Source organism: Frieseomelitta varia, unplaced genomic scaffold, assembly GCF_011392965.1.
Source record: "Frieseomelitta varia isolate USP_RPSP 00005682 unplaced genomic scaffold, Fvar_1.2 scaffold_397, whole genome shotgun sequence".
In the NCBI taxonomy this organism is placed as follows: domain Eukaryota; kingdom Metazoa; phylum Arthropoda; class Insecta; order Hymenoptera; family Apidae; genus Frieseomelitta; species Frieseomelitta varia.
In genome coordinates this window covers 142,607-159,043 of record NW_025110142.1, presented here as the reverse complement: position 1 = coordinate 159,043, position 16,437 = coordinate 142,607, and the positions used below count along the sequence as shown (strand labels likewise).

Below are 16,437 nucleotides of genomic sequence, written 5' to 3'. Positions count from 1 at the left end.
GATCGTTGGATCATGGATCTCACTCTATGGATCCCAACACGCACAGTCGTATTTGGTTAAATATTTTCGAGATTCTCAGACGTTTCGATGGATCGTGGACTCAAGATCATGGATCGCTGGATCTCACTTTATGGATGTTATACACACAATCATATTCTATTAAATATTTTCGAGATTTTTAGATGGTTTGGCGGATTATAAACTCAAGATCACAGATCGTTGGATCATGGATCTCACTCTATGGATCCCAACACGCACAGTCGTATTTAGTTAAATATTTTCGAGATTCTCAGACGTTTCGATGGATCGTGGACTCAATAGCATGGATCGTTGGATCTTGAATCTCACTTTATGGATGTTATACACACAATCATATTTTATTATATATTTTCGAGATTTTTAGATGGTTTGGCGGATTATGGACTCAAGATCATGGATCGTTGGATCATGGATCTCACTCTATGGATCCCAACACGCACAGTCGTATTTTGTTAAATATTTTCGAGATTCTCAGACGTTTCGATGGATCGTGGACTCAATAGCATGGATCGTTGGATCTTGAATCTCACTTTATGGATGTTATACACACAATCATATTTTATTATATATTTTCGAGATTTTTAGATGGTTTGGCGGATTATGGACTCAAGATCATGGATCGTTGGATCATGGATCTCATTCTATGGATCCCAACACGCACAGTCGTATTTGGTTAAATATTTTCGAGATTCTCAGACGTTTCGATGGATCGTGGACTCAAGATCATGGATCGTTGGATCATGGATCTCACTCTGTGAATCCCAAACACGCACAGTCGTATTTGGTTAAATATTTTCGAGATTCTCAGACGTTTCGATGGATCGTGGACTCAATATCATGGATCGTTAGATCTCACTTTATGGATCCCATACGCGCAATCGTTTTTTCGTTAAGTAATTTTTGCAGATTGTCAGACGTTTCTGATTCCACTCCACCAAATTTACAGCACCAGATAAAAATTGCCAGTTGTTCAATCGTCAGTTTCGCTGCTATCGGTTCGTCTCGACGCTCCAGCCATTTAATAAGCCTCGAAACAAAAGAAGAGGAGATGTATTCGGCCGGCTGCAGGCCTCACCCCTCTGTGAAGCCTGTCAGCCATCGCTCGAACGGATCCAGACACCGGATTTTCCCCTCCTTATTTCGCGGCCTGATCTCTCCTCGCGCTTTAATATAGCCGCGATTACGCGCCAGCTCGCGACTTTATTAGAGAACCGCGTGAGAGTTTCTTCCAGCACACTCCAAGGCCATTCTTTTATATTCGACGCGCTGTTCTCCCGCGAATTCATATTTTTCGGCTGGGGGAGGGGGAGAAGAAGGATTTCGATGGAATATTTGCTGCGATCGGGGGCTGGCTGGTCCGAGTAAGTTCTACAGTGCGCGAAAGTGTGAAATTTTCGAGTCCTCGAGAACTTAAAGCGACACGTTTTGAAATTGGGAACAGGAATCTTTTGAACTTTCGAGAAATGCAATAAAATTTTGGTTCTGCAAGACGCGGAATCTCGGGAGAGCAATTTTCTTCGTAAAGATTGAAGTCCTGGAAAAATCTGCAGCAGCGACATTCCAGAAGTCGGCGGCGAAATCGTTGGAAGTTGGTATTGTGTATCAAATATTTGAAATTATATTCGAGAATTTTTATGAAACCCCGGCGAATTTTTGGCTTTCCAAAAGCCAAGTATCGACAAGGACATAGATCCACGTAGAAAATTTTTTGTCTTTTTTTTCTAAATCAATCAGAAGTTCCACATTGTTCAGCCGGAAGTAAATTTCATTTGCCACGCGATTAGCGAGCATTGATTTCAATCTGTTAATAGAATTGTTTCCCGGTGGAACTTTCTAATCCCCCGGCCGTTCGTGGAATTTCCGTCATTAAGTCTTTCGACACGAAGGGAAAGGAAAAGAGAAGACGGAGGCGGAAGACTAATTCACGCCTTGAACCGACCGATGCCTGACCACATACGGTTTCTTACCACTTGCTGCTCCTATGACTGACCTACTTGCTAGAACAAACTTCAACACCGGTTTTTGCCTCGATCGAAATTCCCCATTTATCCTCGCCTAGAGCTTACAGAACGCGTTGTTCAACTTTTATTGGAAAACTACCATTTATTCTCGCTCATAGCTCGCAGCACGATATTCTTCCAACTATTATTCCAAATTTTCTTATCGAATTCTTCCAATTGCTTTCGCGATTTTAACGAGAGACTTTAAAGAGATGGTTCAGCGTGAAATATCGATTCACGAATCTGTCATTGAGAAGATTTAAAGTTATAGATTATAAATTGCGCAGACTGTGGGTTGTAGATTCTAGATCAGCGGTTCCCAACCTGTGCTACATAGTTGGAAGTATGCGAAAATAATATTAGTAATATTGCGGGAAACGTCAAGAAAAGGAGTTGAAATAAAAACACAAGAACAAATTTATAAAGTTTCGATTTGGGATGTTTGATTATTTACCTAGTCTAAGAAAATTAAAAAAAAAATCTCTCTTTTTTGAGAGATGGGTGGGGGTTTATGAGAGGAGAGGTTATTCATAAATGAAAAGCTCAGTCAAGGATTACGAGAGAGAAAAAAGATTGTGAACCGCTGTTATAGGTCGTAGACTATGCATTAGAGATTACATCATAGATTCTAAACTATGGATTCTAGTCTTTGGACTACTATAGATTATAAAACGCAAATTGCGCCGCCATTGGATTCACAAACCAAACTTCGCGATTCTGATTCGCTTCTCACAGTGTCCGCGTAATGCTCTTTATATTTAATCGATCAACAAACTCTCGTTCCGAATCTTACAATCTTGCTCGACGAAAATCAAACAGATCAACAGAAAAGGTGACTGACTAACTAAGAAAGAAATCAACGGAGAGAGGAACCGGAGAGATATGTATAATTTTCCCGGTGTGCTCATTTTCACAGCTTTCAGCCAGATAAGGAAATATAACGGGGGACAGGGCACGGGCGATTAAAAGCGATACGTTACGCGGCGCGAACACGGTTGCACGAGTGTCCGAACGAGACGAGACGAGAGGAGAGAAGAGGAGAGGCTGAGTAGAGCAGGGGCCACACATATATTGACATTCCGACGCGTGCACCAGCCGAACCGGAGGATCTCTGTTTAATCCGGCGCAAGCTGTTTATTTATGCGCGCGCGAGTGTCTTCGGTATGCGATGAAAGGATTATCGCGGCATACCGTCATAATTACACGCGGGTGGCTGTGCCGCGACAGACAACGCGGCGTTTATATGTCTGAACGCTTTGTTGCGTTTGTTTGTTGCTGCAGCCCGGAACAACGACGATGATACCTCTCACGGATGAATGCCTCTCCACCGTCTACTTTCGTGTTTCGTTGCTTGTCGGCGGTTTCCTCCTCCCCCCCCCCTCCCTCTCTCTGCCGTCCCACTGTCTGCGAATTTCACTTCTCTCTCTCTTTCTTCCTTTTCCTCGTCTTTTTCATTTTTCTTCCAATCTCTTTCTTTCTTTCTTTTTTTTTTTTTTTTTCTTGCAGCGAGGAGAACGATTCTTTGACTCGTCTGGAAGTATGATAATCCTCAGAGGGGCTGAAGGATCGCTGTAATTGGACCGTTGGACTTTTATGCAGCATTCGAGAATACCAGTGAAAAAGTAGAAAAGTCTCTCTCACTGTGTGTGTGTGTGTTGAGAATTTTATAGGGAATAGAGTATGGTTTGCAACGTATTTCTCTTTCTGGACCTTGGACTCTTATACTTGGAGTTGATGGACTTCGAATAATGGACCCCGTGTTTTGTCGAATAATTCGTGAGAAACTTACCAATCGAGGGTAGCCTTGGCGACGTACTGCACTTGGTTCTCTCTATCGGGATGCTCATGACGATCGTTGAGGGGGACCACAGAGTGACAGACGAGACGAGTCTCCTGTCTATTGACGATCGTCAGGTTGTAAGGTGACGCCTGTAATCGGGACCCTATTGGATCCAGGGCAACCCACAGTTTGTTATCCACCACCCACGATGGGTACGAGCAACGTTCGGTGGAATTTTCTGGAACAAAAAACGACGACGCTTTGTTAGGAAAGTATTTTTGAAAAAGATTCACAATCCTAGACAGCATAATTAATTTCATTTTATGACAGAATATTACAATTTTAAACTCGGTAGATGTTTCGTTCAACGTTTCTTCTAAAAACTTTTCAATAATCCAAACGAAATTGATCAGTTCGACTGTACAGTCGTATTATTCACGTAATATGCAATAGGAAACTATACAAATACATTTTGTAATTGATATTTTTATGATTTTTGTACATCTGCTATGTATATTTCATACGATTTGTTTCACTTCGAATTACAAAAATTCAGATTCACGCGCGGCGGGAGAAGGATTGAAAAGGATAAACGTCAACAAAATCCTGGAATAACATTTCTCCAAATCCCTCATTTAATATCGTCATTACAAAGACGTCGTCGATAATTATCGAAAACGTCAATCGAACAGAAACCCGGCCGACGTCGTGTAAAACTTTCGAATTACATCGAATAATCCGACGACCGAAATAAAACACGATTAGACGTTGAATGACACGATGGACCCTTTATTTCCTCGAAATAACGCAACTCTGTCGCTAACATAGTTATTCCACGGTTATTCTCCAGGCGTGTAATGCAACTAGAAACTCATTCCAAGCTCTTCGAGTTGGCCCGATAAGTCAACTACGCATAAACTTCATTTTCATTCTTTCTTTCTCTCTTTCTGTCTTTGTCATCTCTCTCTCTCTCTCTCTCTTGTTCTCTCTGACATTGAACTGTTAAAAATTTAATCACATGGATTGTCGAGTTCATCATCAGCATCGAATATCAGAATTTTAATTTGCCAGTTTCCTTATTAAGAAACGAGCTACTGCAGCTATTAGAAATATTATCGAATAATTAAAATAAGTTGTTCCATTGGTCCGTTAATTCATTATAGTTGTAAAATATACGAGACATAGTTAAGCGAACGATAGTTGAAACTTTCGCCGACGGAGGATTCTCAAGAGAAGATTGGAGCTTGCAATTATCATGGACATTCTTCTCAGGTTTACGATAAATAATCGAATAAAAAGAATAATTTTTATAAATATATTAATTCAATTACTGCTTTGTATCACGTTGTACTTTCAAAAAAATTTTCCCGAAACTGAAATCATCTCTTCTTCACAATGATTACGTAAAATTTGAGATGCAATTTTTTTTTTTGTTTTTTTTCGTTTAGTACAATCTCCTCAATTTAAAGTTGAATAAATCGGCGAAAGACAATTGTATCTCGAATTTTAGAGAGTCGTTGCAAAGGGCAGGTTCCAATCTTGTAGATCACAGTGGACTTTGCTCTGAAGAAAATCTTTTAACGTCTATGGACTTTTCAAAAGTTTGAATTTCGTAGAAGTATCGGAAAGGGGAGATATGTCCGGTTTTCCACCCGCTGGACGATGCAGAAATATCGCAAAAGAAAATTTGCGATGGATTCTGAGAGTAGAAGCTGCGATATTTCAAATGAGTCGAGCCAGATGGTCGTAAGATTTTTTCTTACAAAGTTGCGGCAGTTCGAAAATGAAGAATTTTTCGGACTTTTAATTTTCTGGAGTGCTGTTACTTTATCTTTGTCCATTATTTTTGTTTCGAAATTGGAGAGAGAGAGAGAGAGAAAAAAAGCAGAAAAACCGGAGAAAGTTGTTAATTAAGACACTTTTTTAGATAAAAGTTTCAAAACTTGTTACATTCGAGCGATAAAACTTAAGAGAGGCATGAATATTACTGAGCTGCAGTGGTGCGAGTCAATGTACGGTCAGACACGGACAGGTGCTCCGTGTAATTTCATATGAATCGCTGTTTATTTCAATGCGGCATAAAGTGACGCAGCTGCGACGTGTCAAATATAAATTCTTCTTTCACTTTCATCAAAGCGTTCCACTTTGCAATGGAAATGGCAAAACAATACGTTACGGCGAGGTTTTTAAACAATCGTAATTTCCTTCGATTTTCACGGATTGAATCCTCTTTTTGCCACGCGAAACTCCGTGTTTTCAGTGTTTCTATAAAATTGCAAACGACTGCATCTTCGGTACTTGCGATAAAAATCGCACAAGTTCACTTTATGACGTGACTTTTGAAAAATTTGTAGTTGTCAGTCATTCTCAACTGTAGATTAATTTGTTGAAAATAATTTCCACAGTGTAAAAACGACAATCATTAAAATACGAGAAATATAAAAATGTAATAGTATAATGCGACAATATATAATATAATAAATAAATAATAATAAATAATAATAAATAATAATAAATATATAATAAAAATAATATAATAAATTTCTATATATAATATATATATATAATAAATAGGTAATAAAAATAATATAATATATATATATATATAATAAATATATAATAAAAATAATATAATAAATTTCTATTAAAAATCTATTCAGATTCCATTCCAATTTATGATCGGAATAAGCTGAGAGAAACGGCGGAAGTGAAGAGAAAAAGAAAGAAAGATAGAAAAGAATGTGCTGGAAGATAGCATGATGGCAGTGTAATGCAATGATTCAACGTAAGCGCGCGTCCTCGTCGCCTACAAACAGTTATCGCGTCGATGGTCGACTGCTCATACCTATCAATCACTGTGCACGAATTAATGGACCGTTAAAAATGCACAGGCGTCGAAGTATGCGGCGTGCGGAAACGCTTCTGTTGAAAAGCGATCGATACCTCGATGAGCACACGCGTTCTCCGAGTGTCTCGACGAATTACCATTAACAATGGTCACGTCTCATTTCGCTTTCTCGTTGCTTATTTCACAAATTTCGCTCTCGGTCTTTCTTCATACTCGGTGACATTTGCACGTTTACGCTATATTATAATCCTACCCTCTGAGACATTTACATTATACATTGTACATTACTAAAATTAAAATAAATATAAAAATATGACTGAGTTTATTATAAGAATTTAGTCTTGGAAGAGGAACAGTAATTTTAAAAATCGAACAACAGCTAATAATAATTATTAATTATAATTTAGGTATTAGCCGAAATAAAGTTAAAGGGTGTATTTGGATGTAATTAATTCGAATTCCAATTCGAAAAATGATACCACGAACAGAAGTAGGTGCATATGATTATGTATAAATAATAATGGTCCATCGTTTCATGACGTTGGTAGTTTTCTTTTCAGCATTTGATCGAACATCGATGAGGACCGATCGTTGATTCTCTCTCTCTCTGTTTCGGAGAGAACGAAATGAATCCCAGGCGAAATAAAAAGAAGAAGGGAAAAAAGCAGATATCTCGAAGGAATCGTAAATACCTTGGAACAATATTGAAACTTGGAAATAACTTGGTGTAACACGTCGGATATATCTGTTGTTTGGAGATTTTTCTTCGCGGTTTTATTTTTTGTTATTTATTGTCACGTTTTGTTTGCTGTGTGTACGGAAAGAGAATAAAAAGAATTTGTGCCTGCGAGAATTTTCTCTTTAAAAAATTTTTCCAACGAAAATTACTAGTCGTTAAATTACAAAAAAAACAACAATTTATATTGCAATATCAATAATTTTTAATTTAAACTTTCAATTTATTATATATCTCCGAAGATCTCGATTATTGCGCGGTTCGATTTTTATGAAAATCGATTTCCTTTTCGGCGTTGATAGTTTGAAATTTTCGAGACGTCGAAGATTTCTTCTCTCGAGGGAAGGAGAAAAATTTCGAAATTTCGAGGGAACGACTCGAGCGTTTAAGCAGCTTAACAATTTTTCCACGCGTCCTGTCGCAACATTGGCCCGAGTGTTTCGTTAACCCGGTTCCCCGGCGCTTCCATTTAAACTTTCCTGAAGGCAGATTAGTCTCCGGGATCTCCAAATCCATTCCCTCAACACTGTCGATGCCCTTTCGCCGCGATTTCGTTCGGCAGAGACGCGAAAATGGCTCGGACGATGCAATACAAATGGCGTTCGACCGGCAGAAAAATAATCGTCGAACAAAATTTCGTTCAGGCACGTTACAACATAATTCCAAATATTCGCATATCTGAGTATAACCAGAAAAGCATCTAATCTGCTTTAGAACTAAAATTCCAATGATTTTTACAAGTCAAACGTTCAGAAGTTGAAATTTTCTGAACGAAAATCTAGAAACCGATTCAACTTCGAAATGTACGTGTAATCGTATTTATCGCATACTCGAAACAATATTCCGGCACGCTGATGTTGAGAAATATAACGTCTGGAAATAAATCCTGGTCAGTGGCAGGATCGCGCAATCAGTCATGTATCCGGTGGAAATCCAACTGAACGCGGTTCACCGCAAAGCCAGCAACAAGATCATCTCCATCTAATACGACTGTCTACTCGTATCCACGATCATAGGCTACGTGCAATAGGGAGGAACGGTGTATTTAAACCGAAATTGGAGCAATGAACCGAACAGATCGACGACGATGATCCTCTCCACAATCTGGCCGGTGATTGATGAATTAAAATGGCAATGAACGGACGGGTTGTACGACCAACAAGAATTCCACTTTACACGGTTTTTACATAGTTTACAAAACATTTTATTCGTCGAGGAAATTCAGAATAATTTGAACAGGAAGAATTTGTCCAACTAACGAATGCGGCTCGTTACAAATTGTCTATTTTCAATAAGACAATTCCGAATCTGAGAAACAAAGACGTGACCCAAGGTCGCGGGATAAAAATTTTAGAAGCGCGGTCTGTCGATTCTCGATTTCCAATGTTTTTCGACGATAGAAAATCAAAATATTAGAAAGATGAGAATCTTTAAAATCCCCCGTGGCTGTTTTATCACAGGGGGCGGATAAAATACGCAGAGTCTATCAAGTTTCGTCAACAGAAAATCAAAACTGGGCCAAAGGTTCGCCAAGGTGTGAAGGAATATCGAAACGGCGAACGAAAAAATTCCAAACGCACGATCCATCGAGCGTGCACGATAACCACGCGTGGAATTCGGTTTCCAGTAGCGCGGATGAGAGACTTTTCGCCGTACGGTGCAAGAATTCGTGGTAAAATTCCACGCCTAGGCCGATCAAAGATTCGCGGTCGTAGGTAAAATCAATCCCAAGAATGTTGAGAGTGGATCGAACGAGGCTGGCGATCGCCTCAATTTGGTTAACCATGGCTGCAGAGGGCAGAATCATCGCAATCTAGGAAGGCTACGTGCAGTTATGCGATACCATGGAATACCCCAAGTAGCTGGCGTCGACCGCTGCGCCACTGTGCCGATAACACGCCGCCCAAGAATCCGATCTGGTGTCCATGGACACCCTCATAGTTTACGTTCTTCGTGCCCCGCTGCTATCGCGGTTTTCCCCGTGCCAAGACGCGTCATCATCAGTTAACGATAATGTCAATGTGCCAACAATTTGCCCGCAGGATCGCTGCTCTTCGGTTGGCAACAGCGTGATAGTCAGTTCAGTTGTGTCACGTGCACGTTGGACGAGAGAGAGAGAGAGAGAGAGAGAGAGAGAGAGAGAGAAATTCGTAAATTTCGGTCGAGCTGAGAGTTGACATTTGGCGATTATTCAAAGGCTTTCTCTCTTGAACTGGTAGCACCCTGATTTAGGATTTTATGTCGATAGCCTAGGGATTTTTTTTTTTTTGCGATAGTTCCAAGAGTTACATATTTGCGAGAAGAGCATTTGGAGATTTTTAATTATTAAAAAGCACGCACGTCCTATTTAGAATACTACTTAATTTGATCGGGATTTCATAGGGAATTTTTTGTACCGATGGTATTAGATAATTACACGTGATTTGGTAAGAAATCCCAATGGTCAAGCTTTCCCAACAGAAATGTTTTTTTGTACGAACAATAATATATGGCAATCGGACGTGCAATAGTGAAATTCTAGGGACATTTCACGAGCCTATATAGTTTCAATTTGGCGACAAGGAATGATCACAAACGAGCCATTTTACAAATACGAAAATATAACAACGATTTCCAGGAACAATTCATTGGAATTGTTTCAATTTCTGCTTCAACAATGAAGAATCCTGTGCTGGAGATCACTTTATAGTCGGGCATAGGGACTTTTGGTGTGCAAGCTTCGTTCGTAAGTACTTACTCTGCTTCATCTTGAACGTTTTGGCAGCCTCCTTGACGCTGATCAAGCCCGTGCAGGAGGCATCCTCGCTCTGCGCCAAATTCCACGAATTGTTCGACGTTTGTTCGTAGATGAAGCATCTGTAGCTGTCCTCGTCGCTGGTTTTTCGCGGCGCGTGCAACCTTGCCACGAGATTGTGCGTGCTGCTCTCTTTCCACGTGGCCAGGCACTCTAGCTCCACGTCTGCCAACAAAGTAGAACACCGCGCTTCTAATTTCACGCTTTAATTAATTATCAATTTTCGGAGCAACCGTAAAGAAACAGACTCTAAAAAGAGCGAGAGACGAAAGTATTCTGGCGTTTCGTAAAAGTTTTCTCCAAGTAAAAAAATTCCATCGATTAATAAAAAAAAAAAAGAAAAAGATCTTCGTCGCTCGCATGAATCTTCTGGCCACCACTAACTTCCTCCCAATTACACCGCGATGCATAACGATTTCAATTACGAGGAAGGCTAAATCGTCCGCGGCGAGAATTATGGACGGAAATATTCTAACCGTTAATAAACCGCACCGCGGCCGCGTAGAATGAATTATACGAGCGCGAGCGTTTTCCCCCGGTATAATAATCGCGGAAAGTCGGTCGAACAAGGGCGGGAGGAGCAGGTGGCAACAAATGGTAATTGACAGGGCCATTAATCATTCGTCAGAAATTCCATTGACCATCGCAGACTCTCGTTCACTGCCGTGTCCTGTTTAATTAACGTCGCGATTGGGTATCACTCGCTTGTTACGAACGTCTAGTCGATAGAGGACTTTTTTCTTTTGAGAAATATTTTTACCTTGGGGAGAGATTTTTTTTTTTATAAAGAAATTGATTTCGTTGCAGGCCCCCAGATTAAATTCCAATTTCGAGGAGTTTACTTAAGATTCACGTTCTACAGTTACAAGTTTAAGTTTTCCATAATTTTACAATTAATCCTATACTTTGAGAATATAATACTCACCAACGCTTTCAGAAGACAGCACGTTGGCGCACGCCTGATAGCGTAAAAGTAACCGTGATTCCTGCGTGCAGGTTTCTGCCGCTGACAACGGCGACTTGCATTCTCCCTCGCCGTGACTGTACGTAAATTCTAGGGGTCCCTTGAACGGACAGGGCATCGGTGCTGCCCCCGTGCGGAACAGGGAAATTAATATGGCGTCGCTCCTCAATTCGCTGCATATATAGGGCAGAGTTGGCTTCGGTGTCTCCGTGATGCAATAAGCTGAAGAGAAACGAAGGAATAACGAAAATTTAGGAAATTTCTCATTTCCTCTCTCCGTTGGCTTTGACGTTTCACTAAATTTTAACGATGATGCAACAACATTGTTCCGAACGGATCAACAGTTTCTACGGACATTTAAAATAAAAATTCAAGAATATAAAATATATGACGTGTAAGACTCACTTTCTTTATACTGAAGAACATTCGGATGCTTCATGTGCATGACGATACAGCGATAGCAATTGTCCTCTCTGTAACAAGGAACGAGAAAAATCGAATAATTGCAATGATCTGGTCAAATGAAGAATGAAAAAAAAAAAAAGAAAAGAGAAAGAAAAGAAAAGATACAAGTCAATCGGCAAACAATTTTCATGAAAGAGGGGAAAAGAAGAGAGAAGAGTTTTCGATAAAAGAGTATATACACGAGATAGCCAGAAACGAAAGTAAACTCGGTTCCCCCCCAGTCAGCAGGAAGCGAAGAAAGATCTAAAGGGGTGGGATACAGGAAGCAAAAAGGGAGAGACAGGAAGAGAAGGAGACTATGGCGCAGAAGGTAGAAGTTGCGGAGCAGAGCTAAGTAAGCAAGGTGGCAACTAGTAGGGACACAAGACAAGCTCGAAAAGTTTTAAGTAGCTACGCGATACTACTTGCCCCCTCTTGGTCCACTCGCCTCTTTTCCACCCTCTATCTAACCGCTGTCTCTATTACGCCTTCAAGTTTGTCTTTTCACCGTGCACAAGTACCTCGGAATTGCGTGCGTTAGTATTTGTACACTTCTACCTCTTTTCCCATTTCTTTTCTTTTTCTGATGATTTTGCCACACGCGCGCGTGTTTGAGGACGATTTCTCGTGTTTGAAAGAAGTTGCTTCTTCTTCCTCCGGACAGAGAATAATATTTAGAAGAACTTGCATTCTATGCGCTTTCGTGAAAAGCGTGGCGTTAGAAGGAATGACGGATAATTCCCGGATGACGTTTATTTAATTCTCAAATAAATTGAAACAAACAAATTGAAAATGAAATTAATTGTGTGAATTGAAATTAAATTAAAAATCTTATTAATTCTCTGGTCCAACTACGATACAATCGTATCAAAAGAACTCCTGGTATTTTCTTTTTTACGAATAGCCTAGTATTCTTAGTATCCCAAGTATTCCCAACATTCCTAGTATATTTCTGAAATACTTGCAAGTAATTCCTACCATTTTCTGTTCCACTCGTCTATCAGTTCATCGACGAGTGCTTGTCATTTAAGCGCGAGATGGTCTCGAAAGCACGAGATCAATGCGAGCTAGCATAAAGGCAGACTCGAAAGACAAATATGTGTGCATGAAGCGCATGCATCGGCGAGTTCAGACGTTTCACAACGGGAATAACTATTCGAACGCAGTTCATGGTTCATAAAAGAGAGAACGGGGACGCCTGTGCGCTGGTCTCTGACGTTTATAAATCGGCTGTTTTCTAAGAATATCGTCTGCAGCTTCGCCGTACCTTTAAGATACACCGGTGGGTGTTTTTCTTGCGTTCGGTTGAACGACATTGCTGGCGGAGCTCTTGGAACGAATATTTTCAAATTCTCCTCCCAAAACGGAGAATTCTGTCGATTGAGTTTGCAAAAATATTCTACCAATTTAAAAAAAAAATGCGTAACGAATGAAATATACTGGCAATATTTTGCAAAAAAAGGTATTCAAAAGTATCAGATTGCTTAAAAAAAAAAAAAAAAATGTTCAAAAATGCAAGTAAAAACCAAAGGACAAAAAAAAAAAAGAAAAAAATGTTCTTTCGTAGAAAATTAAATTTCTGAACCCTTCGGTAATTTTTCACTTTCTAAAGTTAAATCGCCCCCTTCTCCAAGCAAGAAAGAAACAACACACAAGCGACAAAATGAATTGAAAATTCGACGAGGAAAATACAAGACTGACAAATTTCCTTTCTCAAAGATTAGGAATCTTCGCTCGATCAACTTTCCAAAATGAGAGAAGTAGCCCCAACGAAGGGCTGGAGCCGCGGTCTCTTCGAGCCATTTCGCTGGAAGAACAGCCCCCCTCCCCACCGTTTGAAGTTTTCTACGCCGGCACTGTACAAGCAGCTGATCTGCAATTCGAAAGTTGTCCAAGTTTTGTATGCATGTCAACGAAGCCGCGGACACGGTATCCGAGAGGCGGGCCTCGACGCTCGTGATCGCATTTGCAGTAACTGTCGCGCAGCCGGAAGCGAACCGAGCGCCCTCTACTCTTCAGCTCGCAAACCGCAAACAGCTCGGAGTTAAACGCGCCGAACCAAACCGCTTTTGTCGGCCTGTTCCACAACGTTTTCTGGCAACTTTTCTATCCAACCCCTTCCGTGTTTCCTCCGTGTTTTTTAATTTTTTCTCTCTTCCCACCACCCTCCAAACTAACGCGACGTATTTCCTTTTTTTCTTTTTTTCTCCCCCCCCCCCCCTTCTTTTTCTTGCTGGGAAATTTCGATGCTGTTTCGCCGTTTGGTGCTTTTATAAATGGACGCTTGAATTTTCGAGGTGGGGGTGAATCTGGAGTGTAATTTCTAGCGATTGTGTTACAGTCGCGGATGTTTTTTCAACGCCGGGGAACGTTTTATAAGGGCAAAGGTGGCGAGTCTTTCGCGAAAAATTTTCAATACGTTTTTGTTGCTTCTGTAATTGGTCGTTTGAATTTCCGGGTGATACAGTTTGAAATTCTGACGGAAATTCAAACGTGTACAGCGTACTTGTTCTCTTCTGCGAACGGTTGTTTAGATTTTTTACAGAATATTTCTGATAAAATTATCGACGCATGGTTTCGAATGGAATATCTTGGACAATCGCGGTAAACGCTGCGCTAAATGCAGAAAATTAATCTGCCCGGTGAATGAACCGAGCGAAACATTTTGGAAAGTTGGAAAAAAAAAAAAATAAACCAGCGAACGAGATTGAAGTTTGGTAGAAAGGGTCATTGAAATAACAGATTTCGAAAGATTGAAAAGTTTGACCGGGCAAACAATTCGAGAAGTGCAAAAATTCGAAATGCAGAGAGATTTGAAACGACTTTGCGACTTTGGCATCGAAAATTTCAATAGAGAAGTAAACACCAGAACGAACGGGAACACGCAGAGATCTTTGAAGCGAATAATTGCGCTCTGAATGTCTCCATTTTATGTAAAATAAAAGTTACAATAACAAAGAAAGAAAATAACGATGCTAAAATAACACGTTTATCAAATTATTATCCAGCGCTCAGAATTGTCCGCTCTGACGATTAAATTTCTAAAAAAAATTCCCAATTCGAGTTTTCAATTCAAAAGTTTTCTATTAAATATCGATTCGTTTGCTTTTCCGTTTTCTAATTTTTGTCGAACGTCGACGAGCACATTATCCCCGACAATCGGCCGATTCAAAACGTCGGGAAGAAATTCAATTTGAAGGGGCAGGGATCGCTGAAAAATCCAGCTCGTTAGCCCATAAACGCTTTCCGATCTGGCAGCTGCGACGTGCTTTCACGATCGATTCTACAACTTTCGGATTATCGCCACGACAACTCGGACGTTTTATTGTTTCTCGATGATCCGGAGAGTTTCGTGGCGATCCTTTAAAGCTTCGTGCCATCGTTCTGTATAGCTTGAGACGCGACATCCGACCGGCAACTTTTACGAGCTCCGCGATACTACAATGATCATTGTTACTTTCTATTTTTATTTGTTTGCTCCATCGGGAAGTCCATCGAGCAACGCAATCAAGAATAGTGTCGAAATTGTGTTTCATCTGAATGGAGTCTCTCATTGCTCTCTCTCTCTCTCTCTCTCTCTCTCTCTTCTCGTAGAAGTCACGTCGTTTGAACAATAGCGAACATGGTCGAAATAGAATAATTGATTCAACCGTGTTATTCTTCGAACTGAAAAATTTTTAATTAGAGCCCATTGTTTGTTAGATCGTTCGTATCGTCAGTGATAAAATTAATGTGTATTATATGGTCGAGCAACTTTGAAATGCGATTAAGTACAGCAAATATTTAACAGTACAGTAAATATTTCAATGAATTTAAATCGCTCATCAGTTACATATATTATATATACCATTATATTAGAATATTTTCTGTAGGAATGAATAATTCTTTGAATATTTTACATATTAATATTGCATATTATATTTTCTATTTCGCGCTACACTTGAAATATTTATAGCGTTCATTTCCCTTCTGTTTGCAATGATAAGTAATGTTTATCCACATCATTTAACATGGATGGATTACGTAAATATATGTAAAACACTGTATTTATCTATAATTATCTATAATACATACTTCCAACACCACAAAAAGAAGAAAGAAACAAACCAATTTAATTTATCACACAAACCATTCACGTTTCCAAATATATGCCTCAATTTTCGTCACTACGCCTCACCGACGACTCGACACGTCGAAACGGTCGCGAGTTGCCACCTATTGCGCGAGATTCGAGAGTGTAAACGTTACGATCAAGATGGGCGTGGAAACTGAAACAGTTGTAAATCGTAATCTGCTACACGTGAGATTCGGGGATGTAAACGATCCGCGATCAGGAAGGGTTAATCCTCGCGTAGAACGAAACTGGGTCGCCGGACCGAGGTGAAAGGGAGGCGGGACAGGAGGAATTTTATCCATAGGTTATCACGAGAACACGTTCTTCCATCGTGGCGTGAGGCTTGATGAGAATGTTGATTAAATGTTTCAGCCAAGTTTCGCCGGGGAACCACTCCAATTACACGGATCCATCGGCGGACCACCGGTGGCTGGTAAGTGAATCCCGGCGGTCTCGAATCGAAAGTGATACCGTAATTGAAAAAGAAACGAACGTAAGGGCCGTTGGACCCATCACGCGATACCCAATTCGAATTTTAATTTCACGCTCGCCACACGTGTCCCCCCCCCACCGCCCGCCCCTACGTGTGTCGACCGTATCACGTATCTCGCACGTTCGAATTTTCAGACAAATTTCTGTTCCTACGGTGTTCCTGGCTTTTCGTTTGTCGAGACGAGACTTAAAAAAAAAAAAGAAAAAGGAAGAATATCATCTGCTG

General features: G+C 40.3%; 1 protein-coding gene across 1 annotated transcript in view; it reads right to left on the bottom strand.

Annotated features, from left to right (window-relative positions):
* The window catches only part of LOC122531387, a 151,106-nt gene that overhangs the window by 34,516 nt on the left and 100,153 nt on the right, over positions 1–16,437 (bottom strand). The window contains exons 3-6 of the mRNA XM_043659253.1: positions 11,567–11,634; positions 11,123–11,383; positions 10,141–10,362; positions 3,829–4,057 (exon numbers count right to left, since the gene is read on the bottom strand). Of these exons, the coding sequence (XP_043515188.1) occupies positions 3,829–4,057; positions 10,141–10,362; positions 11,123–11,383; positions 11,567–11,634 (780 nt within the window). The remainder of the gene's footprint in view (positions 1–3,828; positions 4,058–10,140; positions 10,363–11,122; positions 11,384–11,566; positions 11,635–16,437) is intronic.